General features: G+C 43.2%; 1 protein-coding gene across 4 annotated transcripts in view; it reads left to right on the top strand.

Moving 5' to 3' along the window:
* traf3ip1 (TNF receptor-associated factor 3 interacting protein 1) overlaps positions 1 to 14279 on the top strand; it is a 302416-nt gene that overhangs the window by 11849 nt on the left and 276288 nt on the right. For all 4 annotated transcript variants that reach the window (XM_070876062.1, XM_070876063.1, XM_070876061.1 and 1 more), the window contains exon 2: positions 14178 to 14246. In XM_070876062.1, the coding sequence (XP_070732163.1) occupies positions 14178 to 14246 (69 nt within the window). The remainder of the gene's footprint in view (positions 1 to 14177; positions 14247 to 14279) is intronic.

The raw sequence follows: 14279 nt of genomic DNA, 5'->3' as shown, positions 1-14279 counted from the left end.
ATCCAGCTGGGTGGGACTGCACTCACCTGGTTCCATTCTTATCTAACTAATCGTAGCTAGAGAAACAGCTGCAACGGCTTCTCTTCCAGCTCCTGCATCTTTATTTCTGGTGTCTCCCAAGGCTCTAACCTTCCACCCCCCCCCCCTCCTATTTCTCATCTACATATTATCCCTTGGTGACATCATCTGAAAACACAGCATCAGTTTCCACATGTATGCTGATGACACCCAGCTCTACCTCTCGACCCCTCCACGGTCTCTAAATTGTCAGAATGCTTGTCTGACATCCAGTTCTGGATGAGCAGAAATTTTCTCCAATTAAATATTAGGAAGACCGAAGCCATTGTTTTCGGTACCTGCCGCAAACTTCATTCCTTAGCCACTGACTCCATCTCTCTCCCCAACATCTGTTGGAGGTTGAACCACACTGCTTGTGTTTTTTTTTTTGACTGTGTGGTGTCTTGTGTCTCCAGTGCTATGTCGGTTCCCCTGTTGTTTGTGGACATCACTTAAGGCACTGGTTAACCCCTCTACCTTTTTTTCAGTATATTATTTTGCTCTGCTTTACATGCTCCTAATTTTCTGGATTTCCTTTCACCTTCGGCATGAAGTTTAAAAAAAGGGGGCAGACAAAAGGCAGGTAACTATAGGCCGGTTAGTTTAACATCTGTAGTGGGGAAAATGCTTGAAGCTATCATTAAAGAAGAAATAGCAGGACATCGAGATAGGAATAGTGCAATCAAGCAGACGCAACATGGATTCATGAAGGGGAAATCATGTTTAACTAATTTACTGGAATTCTTTGAGGATATAACGAGCATGGTGGATAGAGGTGTACCGATGGATGTGGTGTATTTAGATTTCCAAAAGGCATTCAATAAAGTGCCACACAAAAGGTTACTGCAGAAGATAAAGGTTCGCAGAGTCAGAGGAAATGTATTAGCCAGCCAATTCTCGATCCATGCTAACTGAAAGCAGAGAGTCGGGATAAATGGGTCCTTTTCGGGTTGGAAATCGGTGGTTAGTGGTGTGCCACAGGGATCGGTGCTGGGACCACAATTGTTTACAATATACATAGATGACCTGGAAGAGGGGACAGAGTGTAGTGTAACAAAATTTGAAGATGACACAAAGATTAGTGGGAAAGCGGGTTGTGTAGAGGACACAGAGAGGCTGCAAAGAGATTTGGATAGGTTAAGCGAATGGGCTAAGGTTTGGCAGATGGAATACAGTGTTGGAAAGTGTGAGGTCATTCACCTTGGGGAAAAAAAAAACAGTAAAAGGGAATATTATTTGAATGGGGAGAAATTACAACATGCTGCGCTGCACAGGAACCTGGGGGTCCTTGTGCATGAATCCCAAAAAGTTAGTTTGCAGGTGCAGCAGGTAATCAGGAAGGCGAATGGAATGTTGGCCTTCATTGCGAGAGGGATGGAGTACAAAAGCAGGGAGGTATAGGGTATTGATGAGGCCACGCCTGGAGTACTGCGTGCAGTTTTGGTCACTTTACTTAAGGAAGGATATAATGGCTTTGGAGGGGGTAGAGAGACAATTCACTAGGCTGATTCTGGAGATGAGGGGGTTACCTTATGATGATAGATTGAGTAGACTGGGTCTTTACTCGTTGGAGTTCAGAAGGATGAGGGGTGATCTTATAGAAACATTTAAAATAATGAAAGGGATAGACAAGATAGAGGCAGAGAGGTTGTTTCCACTGGTAGGGGAGACTAGAACTAGGGGGCACAGCCTCAAGATACGGGGGAGCCAATTTAAAACCGAGTTGAGAAGGAATTCCTTCTCCCAGAGGGTTGTGAATCTGTGGAATTCTCTGCCCAAGGAAGCAGTTGAGGCTAGCTCATTGAATGTATTCAAGTCACAGATAGATTTTTAACCAATAAGGGAATTAAGGGTTACGGGGAGAGGGCGGGTAAGTGGAGCTGAGTCCACGGCCAGATCAGCCATGATCTTACTGAATGGCGGAGCAGGCTCGAGGGGCTAGCTGGCCTACTCCTGTTCCTAATTCTTATGTATAAAAACCCCACGGGAAAAATAGTTCAACCATGGCTAACAAAAAGTCATTAAAGATAGTATTAGACTAAAGGAACAGGTTTATAATGTTGCTAAAAAGCATAGTAAGCCTGAGGATTGGGAGGATTTTAGATTTCAGCAAAGGAGGACCAAGAAATCGATTTAAAGATAGAGACAATAGAATAGGAGAGTAAACTAGCAAGGGACATAAAAACAAATTGTAAAAGCTTCTGTAGGTATGTATAAAGGAAGAGATTAGCAAAAGTAAACATGGGTCCCTTACAGACAGAGACAGGAGAAATTATAATGGGGAATAAGAAAATGGCAGCGATATTAAACAAATGCTTTGTTTCTGGCTTTAAGGAAGAAGACACAAAAAACATTCTGGAAATAGTGGTGAACCAAGAGTCTAGTGAGAATGAGGAACTTAAAGAAATTAGTATTAGTAAAGAAATAGTACTAGAGAATTTAATAGCACCAAAAACTGACAAATCCACATGACCTCCTGGCCTACTTCCAAGGGTTTAAAAAAAGTGACTGCAGAGAAATTGGATGCATTGGTTTTGATCTTCGAGAATTCCCTAGATTCTAGAACTGTCCCTACGAATTGGAAGGTAGCAACTGTAACCCCGCTATTCAAGAAACGAGGGAGAGAGAAAACAGGGAACTATAGACCAGTTAGCCTGACATCAGTCATAGTGAAAATGCTAGAATCTATTATTAGGGACATGGTAACAGGACTCTTAGAAAATCAGAATATGATTGGACAGAGGGAAATTGTTTTTTTTGAGATTGTAACTAGCAGGGTAGATAATAGGGAATGAGTGGATGTAGTGTATTTGGATTTTCAGAAGGCATTCGATGAGGTGCCACACAGGAGATTATTGCACAAAAGTAGGGCTGATGGAATTGGGGTAATGTATTAGCATGGATTGAGGATTGATTAACAGACAGAAAACAGAGGGTAGGAATAAATGGATCATTTTCGAGTTATCAGGCTGTAACTAGTGGGGTACCGCAAGGATCAGTGCTTGGGCCTTAGCTATTTACTTAGATGAGGAGACCGAGTGTAATGTATCCAAGTTTGCTGGGGAAGGAAAGTAAGTTGTGAGGAGGATGCAAAGAGGCTGAAAAGGGATATAGACAGGTAAAGTGAGTAAGCGAGAACATGGTAGATGGACCACGATCTCTCTCCACTCCTCCGCCACAAACATTTGCCGCACCTCCGCCACGATCGCTCATCACTCCTCCGCCCCGATCACTCGTCGCAAGTCCGCTACGACCTTCCTGCTCCTCTGCTTTACCAGGGCCCCGCCGATGTTCCTGCCCACAGTCAGGGTCCTGCTGATGTCATCCAGTCGCCCACCTCGAAGCTGTCGCACTCTTGTGTCAGCTCGTGCTGGAAGCTGTAGTGGCATGTTCCAGCTCTTTATACTCCTGACCTGCGGTGGTGTTCTCTCGCAGGTCAGGATGGGCCACGATGTTCCAGGGCCCGGCGCGAGACGATAAAGAGAAGGCGAATGAAGGTTCGGGGCCCAGAAGACCAGAGGGCCCAGGGGCAGCACTGGTCTGCCCACACTGCGATATGTGTGTGCACTCCCACGAAGCCAAGTATATCCTTCCGTGGGTAAGGAGACTAAAACGGTACACGGTATTCAAGGTGTAGTCTCGAGGCCCTATATAATTGCAGTAAGTCTTCTTTATTCTTGCACTCCAATCATGTTTTAATAAAGGCTAACATACCATTTGCTTCCCTGATTGCTTGCTGTACCTGCATATTAACTATCAGTGATTCATCTATAAGGCTGCTCTGAATACCAACATTTCCCAATCTCTCATAAAAATAATATTCTGCTTTTCTATTTTTCCGACAAAGCAGATAAAACCGAGTTGAGAAGGAATTTCTTCTCTCAGAGGGTTGTGAATCTGTGGAATTCTCTGCCCAAGGAAGCGGTTGAGGCTAGCTCATTGAATGTATTCAAGTCACAGAGAGATTTTTAACCAATAAGGGAATTAAGGGTTATGGGGAGCGGGCAGGTAAGTGAAGCTGAGTCCACGGCCAGATCAGCCATGATCTTGTTGAATGGCGGAGCAGGCTCGATGGGCTAGATGGCCTACTCCTGTTCCTAATTCTTATGTTCTTATGTACTAGGTCCGTGCAGCAGAGCAGGTCTCTGGTTAACCCTTGCCACTGGATAAAGGCCTAGCTCTGTCAAGCCCGTGTGGTGGCTGATGTGCAACGGTCACCACACGTTAAAAAAATCCATGCACAGGCAGCTTTCACCCCTGGAGTTCAGGACTGGAACATCTGGTCCTTCATTGAAACATCTGTGAACTCATTTGGAAGCAAGTCATCCTCGTTCAAGGGACCGCCTATGTTGATGATGATAGATGGATCATAATGTGGAGTAATGTGAAGATATCCACTTTGTCGGAAAAATAGAAAAGCAGAATATTATTTTATGAGAGATTGGGAAATGTTGGTATTCAGAGCAGCCTTATAGATGAATCACTGAAAGTTAACATGCAGGTACAGCAAGCAATCAGGGAAGCAAATGGTATGTTAGCCTTTATTAAAACATGATTGGAGTGCAAGAATAAAGAAGACTTACTGCAATTATATAGGGCCTCGAGACTACACCTGGAATACTGTGTACAGTTTTAGTCTCCTTACCCACGGAAGGATATACTTGGCTTCGAGGGAGTGTAACAAAGGTTCATCAGGCTGATTCCTGGGATGGGGTGGAATTGTCCTATGAGGAGAGATTGAGAAGACTAGGCCTATATTCCCTTGTATTTAGAAGAATGAGCGGTGATCTCATTGAAACATATAAAATTCTTACAGTGCTTCACAGGGTAGATGCTGTGAGAATGTCTCCCCTGGCTGAAGAGTATAGAACTCGGGGGTCACAGTCTCTGAATAAGAGGTCGGCCATTTAGAACTGAGATGAGAAAAGGCTTGTGAATCTTTGGAATTTTCTGCGCCAGTGGACTGTGGATGCTCAGTCGTTGAGTATATTAAAGAAAGACAGACTTTTGGAAATCAAGGGATATGGGGATAATGCAGGAAGGTGGAATTGAGGTCAAAGATCAGCTATGATCTTACTGAATGGCGGAGCAGGTTCGAAGGGCCAAATGGGCTACTTCTGCTCCTATTTCTTAGTTCTTATGTCCTTAACTTGGCTATTTCAGCATCACTCATAGAGTGTGTGTGTCCATCTATCTTTCCTTCTTATGTGCACTACTTTGCACTTGTCTTTCTACCCAATATATTTAGTCCTACTTGCTCCAACTGGCTCCCCCCAGTTTGGTATCCTCTTCTTTAAATTTGAACGATTTTGGTTGAGTTTCTGAATACAAATCATTGATACAAGTTAGAAAGAGTAGTGGTCCCAACACTGAGCCTAGAGGCATCCCACTCAGTACTCTCCCCTCCCACCCTCAATATAACTTCTCGAACAAGTGCTTATTGTTTTTTTTTACCCATCAGCCAATGTTGTATTATCTGTTCTCAAGATTTACCCTGGATACTCCTAGCTTTGAACTTTATTAATAGCAACACGAGGAATTTTGTCAAATGCCTTTTGGCAGAACCCATGTTATAGTGTTTGCCGCAGTCCATTTGGGTTGTCACTTCCTCAAAGTTGTTGAGGTTGGTCAGTCAGTCAGGCAGGATTTTCTCCTCTGCAGACACGTGAATAATCAAGTTCACTTCGAATAATTGATTCCATTATTTTACACTGAACTGTAGTTACCCATGTCTGGCTATCACCTTTTGAATATGGACACCACAGTATTCCCAGTGTCCATTGAATCCCTCATACCAATTGACAGTGTTGTTTTTTAAAGCTTATCTGAATAGCTTTGATATATAATCAGTTTTTCACACATCCACTGAAGCCTTTGATTAAAAAGTGCTCAGATTATTATTGTTGCATAGTCCCTCAGTTTATGCACAGTTGAACATGAATTAAGCAAGTCCTTGCTTAAGATGATTCATCCTTTCCAGAATAAGCGCACATATATTCTTTCATCTCTTCCTCTACACCGGTGACGAGTGTACAGTAGGAGTAAATTAGCTCCATAACTCAATAATAACTTTTATTTATATAGTGTCTTTAAAGTAGTAAAATGTCCCAAGGTGCTTCACAGCAGTGTTATAACACATTAGATATTGGCAAGAGAGAAAAAGCGGGAGAAGGACATGTAAGAGGTAAAAGGCTCGAGTCTGAATAGCTAGAGATGTTCGTGCTTTTAACCTTTATATGTAGCAACATGAGTAAGTTGCACATCCAGGTAAAATAAAATAGTGGATCACTATGATTCTACATGCTGAAATATGAAAAAGAGGTCCCATTTTCCTTTCCTTTCAATTTTAAACGGAAAATGCCATTTGGATGCATGATGGTTTGTCAGGGCCCGATAGCTTTTTTGGCAGTAATTATCAATTATGACCAATGTTACCTGTAAATTTTTTGTGGGCGCGCGGCCTATTCAAATCTCTGGCCTGCATGAGACCTCCAAACAGTTGTGCGGTTGCGCAGTTTGGAACATTGATTACCATGTCACTAAAAATTCACTTGGTCCTGAATGCACCAGCCCTAACTTTTTATGACTTTTGTGGGGAGCTAGTGGGCAAGTACCCCAAGTTCATGCCACTGCATGTCTTTCAATGGCGGGTCTATTGGCGAGGACTGTTATATCGCACACCCTGTGGAGGAGCAGGTTGCTGTCTGATTTACTCTATAATAACGGTGAGTGCTGATAGCCTCACCATTATTATTAACGAGAAATTCAGGCCAATATCTTTGGGAGGGGAAGAAATTGGCAAAAAAATATCTGGTTTGATTGTAAAAATAATAAGCTATCAATTTTGCGCTTTTATTTGATTTGGTCTGAATCCGTGAAGTTTGTTTCAAATGCTATTTTTAAATCCAATTGTTTAAAGATGCATTACATCAAGTAGATGTTTTTGTCACCAGTCTGTTTCATCTCTGACTGGATGACATCAATTACATTCAAACTCATCTTGTTTGCATTGGTGTTGCCAGGCAATTGTTACTAAGTGTAAAAAAAAGCTTCCAGTAATGCTCAAAGAACGACTCGAAATGAAGCAAATGTACATATTAATTCATATACAAGCATCTGGAAGCAAAGAAAAGATTTTAACTTTTTGGATATTTTAACATTAACAATTGTAAATGTTGAAAAGAGAGAACCTTTTTTGGGTACCAGATGCCCTTCTAGCCTGCACCGCCATTCAATGAGTTCATGGCTGAACATTCAACTTCAGTACCCCATTCCTGCTTTCTCGCCATACCCCTTGATCCCCCTAGCAGTAAGGACCTCATCTAACTCCTTTTTGAATATATTTAGTGAATTGGCCTCAACAACTTTCTGTGGTAGAGAATTCCACAGGTTCACCACTCTCTGGGTGAAGAAGTTCCTCCGCATCTCGGTCCTAAATGGCTTACCCCTTATCCTTAGACTGTGACCCCTGGTTCTGGACTTCCCCAACATTGGGAACATTCTTCCTGCATCTAACCTGTCTAACCCCGTCAGAATTTTATATGTTTCTATGAGGTCCCCTCTCATTCTTCTGAACTCCAGTGAATACAAGCCCAGTTGATCCAGTCTTTCTTGATAGGTCAGTCCCGCCATCCCGGGAATCAGTCTGGTGAACCTTCGCTGCACTCCCTCAATAGCAAGAATGTCCTTCCTCAGGTTAGGAGACCAAAACTGTACACAATACTCCAGGTGTGGCCTCACCAATGCCCTGTACAACTGTAGCAACACCTCCCTGCCCCTGTACTCAAATCCCCTTGCTATGAAGGCCAACATGCCATTTGCTTTCTTAACCGCCTGCTGCACCTGCATGCCAACCTTCAATGACTGATGTACCATGACACCCAGGTCTCTTTGCACCTCCCCTTTTCCTAATCTGTCACCATTCAGATAATAGTCTGTCTCTCTGTTTTTACCACCAAAGTGGATAACCTCACATTTATCCACATTATACTTCATCTGCCATGCATTTGCCCACTCACCTAACCTATCCAAGTCGCTCTGCAGCCTCACAGCATCCTCCTCGCAGCTCACACTGCCACCCAACTGAGTGTCATCCGCAAATTTGGAGATACTACATTTAATCCCCTCATCTAACCCCACTAGTCACTGCCTGCCATTCTGAAAAGTACCCATTTACTCCTACTCTTTGCTTCCTGTCTGACAACCAGTTCTCAATCCATGTCAGTACACTACCCCCAATCCCATGTGCTCTAACTTTGCACATCAATCTCTTGGAGCAGTATTCAAGACTTGGGCTTACTTGAAATAAAATTTCTTGTTCTATTTTAGTAATGCTTATATTTTTTGCTCCTGTACTTGTTTATGTTTCTGTTGTGCTCCACGTGCCCTTGCTGAGAAATGCTTTTTTTTGTCATGTTTTATCCATTTGCATAATGGGAACAGTTGGTAAAATGAACAGTTTTCTTTAATGATTTTAAAAACCTTATTGGGGGAAAATTGCGGTCGGAGGCTTCCTTCGGATGAACGCCTTCGACCCAAAATAAATTTACGAAAATACCTGGTGGTCCCGGAGGGATGTAGTATACCGGTTGGATTCCTCCATTCGCTGTGCAGCATATGGGAACATGTCTTCCAAGTACGTATTCATATCCTGGAATCACATCGGTATGGACATCTAGGGGCCAGATTTTCGGTAGGTTTGCGACCAGGTTTTCGTCGCGATTTGACCCTCCGCAGCAAAAACCCAGGCGGAATCCTCGGGTACCCGTTTGCGGCGGCGCTTCCAAGCATTGCCGGGGAGAGGTGCGCCGACGTGCAACGATGCAGATTGCGTTTGCGTTGGACTTTTGGCACTCTCCCAACCTGTACGCCGGTCCAGAATAGCAACCGGTCAAACCAGTCTGTGCAGCCCTGCCAGCAGCGGTATGTATGAAAACCTGCAAAAAAGGCAAGTTAAAGTTTAAAAAAATTTTTTCAGCAATTCGATAGATAAGGGTCTTGTAATTGTTTTTGGAATTTTTTTTTTTGTTTCTGTTTTTACCCCCTCCCAAGGCCTCTGGCAGCGCTCTCGGCCCCGGACTAAAGTTGCCGAAACTCGCGGTTTGCGCCGCAAATGCTTGTGCAACGCCTCCCTGACCGAGACGTAAAGGCCAAAAGTTCAGGCTGAAAATGGTAGTGAAAAAGGCAAGTTTCACGTATCGCTACCGCTTTTACCGAGAAACCCCGAAAGCCGAAAATCCAGCCCCTAGGGAAAATTGTGGTCGGAGGCTTCCTTTATACAAACTCCTCCGACCTGAAAAAAATCTGTGAAAGTACCTGGTGGTCCCGGAGGAAGGTACGATCCCGGTTGGAAACCTAGATTCGCTGTGCAGCGATGATGACTTCGAGGTACGGACATGTGCACAAGCTGGAGTCACATGGGTCTGGACCAACAATCACTATGCAGTATTCTTATTGATAAAAATGGGAACTCCGTTTGTGTAAGTTCCCATTACTATCAATGAGAAAAAAAATCTAAAACACTTTTTTTCATGTTTTATTATTAATAACTTTTATTTATATAGCGCCTTTAACATAGTAAAATGTCCTAAGGTGCTTCACAACAGTGTTACAGACAGAGATAAATTTGACACCAAGCTACAGAAGAAATTAAGGCAGATGATCAGAAGTTTGTTTAAAGAGGTAGGTCTTAAAGGAGCAAAGAGAGGTAGGGAGGTGTAGAGGTTTAGGGAGGATGTTCCAGAGCTTGGGGCCCAGGCAGCTGATAAAAATAGGGTTAAAAATAAACTTGCCCTAATGTGATTAAATTACATTTTTCTATGTTTTAAAACTCTTAGGCTGGTAAAAGTAGGCTATATGCATGCTTTTACCAGGCATAAGAGTTTGAAGGACATCTGCTGGGCAAATAGCCCAATCTCTGCCTTGTGGATGTCCTTCCTGCGGGGATGCATGCAATCTGTCAAAATAAATTTTGACAGATCGTAAAAGCCGGTTCTCCGTGCATGTGCATCGCCCACCAACAACCAGCATTTGTGAGGCCTCTTTGGGTGCGTGTGCACATCATACACACCCGGGAGGCTGCATTATCTGTCAAGACTAGTGGGAATCTGTCAGTATTTCTCTTTCAACTTAAATTACTTTTTAATTTACCTGCAATTCCTTTTTATAGGATGGAATATTACTTATAACTATTTTGGCATTTTTATATTTAACATTTATTACAAGTAGATACATTGCTTTTTACTGAAGTGTTTTAGTCTGGACAAAGTAATTGCCCATATCACCCAATAACTTGCATTTATGTAAAAAAAAAAAATCCCAAGATACTACAACAACAACCTGCATTTAGATCGCACCTGTAACATCATAAAACATCTTAAGGGGCTTCACAGGAGCGTTATCAAACAATTTGACACGGAGCCACAGAATGATAAATTAGGACAGATGACCGAAAGCTTGGTCAATGAGGTAGGTTTTATGGAACGTTTTAAAGGAGGATAGAGAGGTTTAGGGAGTGAGTTCCAGAACTTAGAGCCAAGGTAACTGAAGGCCAGGCCACCAATGGTGGAGCGACTAAAATCAGGATGCTCAAGAGGCCAGAATTAGAGATTGCGCAGATATCTCGGAGGGTTGTGGAGCTGGAGGAGATTAGAGGTAGGGATGAGCGGGGCCACTGAGGGATTTGAAAACAAGGATGAGAATTTTAAATCGCGTTGTTTAACTGGGAGTCAGTGTAGGACAGCTAGCACACGGGAAATGGGTGCATGGAACTTGGTGCGCGTTAGGACACAGGCAGCAGAGTTTTGGATGATCTCAAGTTTACGTAAGGAAGAACATGGAAGGCCAGCCAGGAGTGCGTTGGGTAAAAAAGGCTTGGATGAGGTTTTAAAAAAAAAAAGGCTTGAATGAGGGTTTCAGCAGCAGATAGCTGGGGCGGATTTGGGTGATGAGATGGAGGTGGAAATAGACAATCTTCGTTATGGCACGGATATGTGGTCAGAAGCTCATTAAAGGGTCAAATATGACACGAAGTTTGCGAACAGTCTGGTTCAGCCTCAGACAAATGCTAGGAAGAGGGATAGAGTCGGTGGCTAGGGAACAGAGTTTTTGGCGGGGACCAAAGACACGGTCTTCCCAATATTTAGTTGGAGGAAATTCTGCTCATCCAGAACTTAGTGTCAGACAGGCAGTCTGATAATTTAGAGACAGCGGGGGGTCGAGAGAAGTGGTGGTGAGGTAGAGCTGGGTGTCGTCAACGTATATGTGGAAACTGGCAATGTTTTCAAATTAAGTCACCGAGGGGCAGCATGCAGATGACAAATAGGAGGGGGCCAAGGCTAGATCCTTTAGGGACACCAGAGGTAATGATGTGAGAAACCATTGCAAGTGATTCACTGGCAATGAGTAGATAGATAAGAATGGAACATGGCGAGTGCAGTCCTACCCGGCTGGATTACAGAGGCAGGTGTGTGTGTAAAATGAGCATGGAACCAGAGGTGTAACCAAAAGTTTGGTCCAAGAGCTAGGTTTGAAGGACATTTTTTAAAAAAGGAAATGGTATCCGACAATCGGTCTGCCCCGCCGGTGTAGAGGCAGTTGCTGAGTCGAGAAATCGTGGAGAGGTACAGCTAGATTGCAATAATCATTGGCTAACAGATGGAAGCTGTGACCCTAGGTCTGTTGATGATGGTCCTAAGGGAAGCATGTAGATGAGGAAAAAGAGAGGGAACAAGGATTGATCATTGGGTGACCCTGGAGGTAATGGTAGTAGGTGGGAAAAGAGGCTACTAGTGAAACTGTTCTGGCTACTTTTGGAGTGGAGTGACCTAAATAAGGGCAGTCCCACCAAACTAGAGAGGAAGTATTGGAGAAGAATGTCATGATCGGTGTGTTGAACACTGTGGAGAGCTAAAGGAGGGATAAAGTGTGTTCATAGAGGTTTCATTTGTGACACTTGTTAGGTCTGTTTTGGTGCTGTTAGAAGGATGGAAGCTGGACTGGAGGAATTTGAACATGGAGTTTCGGGGCAGTGGAACACGGTGCTGGGAGCTGACAACATATTCGAGGACCTTGTGAGATTTTTGATGGGGCTTGGTTGATGAGAATGAAAGGGTTGAGAATAGGTTTGTTGAAGAGGGAGTGTGACAGCATAGGAACAGGAGTAGGCCATTAAGACCCTAGAGCCTGTTTCGCCATTCAATGAGATCATGACTGATCTGTGACCCAACTCCATATTACCCACCTATAGAAATTTACAGCGCGGAAGGAGGCCATTTCGGCCTATCGTGTCCGCACCGGCCAACAAAGAGCTGCACGGCCCTCGGTCAGCAGCTCTGAAGGTTACATATAAACCAATGAACAATGGCGGAAAGGTAAAGAGCACGCAGCCCAACCAGTCCGCCCTACACAATTGCGACACCTCCTACACTAAAACATTCTACATTCCACCCCAACTGGAGCCATGTGATCTGGGAGAGGCAAAAACCCAAAAACCAGAAATAAATGCTTTGGCCCATATCCCTTAATATCTTTGGTTAACAAAAAGCTAACAATCCCAGATTTAAAATTAACAATTGATCTAGCATCAATTGCTATTTGCAGAAGAGAGTTCCAAACTTCTACTACTCTTTTTGTGTAGAAGTGTTTCCTAATTTCACTCCTGAAAGGTTTGGCTCTTAATTTTTAGACTGTGCTCCCTCGTCCAAGAATCCCCAACCAGCGTAAATAGTTTCTCTCTATCAACACTATCTGTTCCCCTTAATATCTTGAAAACTTCGATCAGATCACCCCTTAACCTTCTAAATTCTAGGGAATACAACCCTAATTTGTGTAATGTTTCCCACGTAACTTAACCTTTTGAAGTCCGGGCATTATTCTGGTAAACCTATGCTGCACTCCCTCCAAGGCCAATATATCTTCCCTAAGATGTGGTGCCCAGAATTGCTAACCGTACTCCAGGTGCGGTCTCACCAGGGTTTTGTATAGCTGCAGCATAACCTCTACCCCCTTGTATTCTAGTCCTCTAGATATAAAGGCCAGCATTCCATTAGCCTTTTTGATTAATTTCTGATTTAATGTTCATGACATTTTAATAATCTATGTACCTGGACTCCCAAGTCTCTTTGGCCATTCACCATTTAGAAAGTACCCTGTTCTATCCTTTTTAGGTCCAAAGTATATGACCTCACATTTGCTTACATTGAAATCCATTTGCCAGAGTTTTGTCCATTCACTTAATCTGTCAATATCCCTTGGGAACTTTATGCTTTCATCTACACTGCCTACAATCCCACCTATCTTTATTTCATCAGCAAATTTGGATATATGACTTTCTATGCCATCATGTAAGTTAATAAATAATGAATCGTTGAGGCCCCAACACAGATCCCTGCGGGACACCACTAGTCACATCCTACCAATTAGAGTACCTACCCATTATCCCTACTGTCTGTCTCCCTGCCGCTCAGCTAATTTCCTAACCAGGTCAATAATTTGTCCTGAATTCTATGGGCTTCTACCTTCAATAACAGTCTCTTATGTGGGACTTTATCAAATGCCTCTGGAAGTCCATATAAATAACATCCATAGACATTCCCCTGTCCACTTCTTTAGTCACCTTCAAAAACTCAGTCAGGTTTGTCAGTCATAACCTACCTTTTACAAATCCATGCTGGCTGTCTCTGATCAACTGAAAATGTTTGAGGTGTTCAGTCACCCTATCCTTAATTATAGACTCTCATCATCATAGGTGATCCTCGAACGAGGATGACTTGCTTCCACACCAGAAGGAATGAGTTTGCAGACGTTTCAATGAAGGACCCGATATTCCAGTCCTGAACTCGAGGGGTGGAAGATGCCTGTGCGTGGATCTTTAAAAAGTATGGTGACCGTTGCACATCAGCCACCATACGGGCTTGACAGAGTTTGGCCTTTATCCAGTCTTCTAGCAATATCCTGACAACAGATGTTAGGTTAACTGGTCTATAATTCCCTGGTTTCCCTCTCTCTCGCCATTCTTAGTTTTGAAGGGGAAAAGGGGTAGTGTCGGAGGAGGACGAACCATTGATACTAGTAATAGTTAATTGAATATGTGTTGAGTTACTCTTCTTTTCTATTTATAGGTTATAAGGACCACTGGTTTTTTGAAAGGACTGTATACAGAGTTTGAGATGAAATCTGATAATGTAAAGGTAAGTGGAAAGTAATTGCATACACTGAAGAGT

The sequence above is a fragment of the Pristiophorus japonicus genome, chromosome 3 (assembly GCF_044704955.1).
Source record: "Pristiophorus japonicus isolate sPriJap1 chromosome 3, sPriJap1.hap1, whole genome shotgun sequence".
In the NCBI taxonomy this organism is placed as follows: domain Eukaryota; kingdom Metazoa; phylum Chordata; class Chondrichthyes; family Pristiophoridae; genus Pristiophorus; species Pristiophorus japonicus.
The sequence above is the reverse complement of the archived record's forward strand: the minus strand, read 5'-3'. Positions and strand labels throughout refer to the sequence as shown.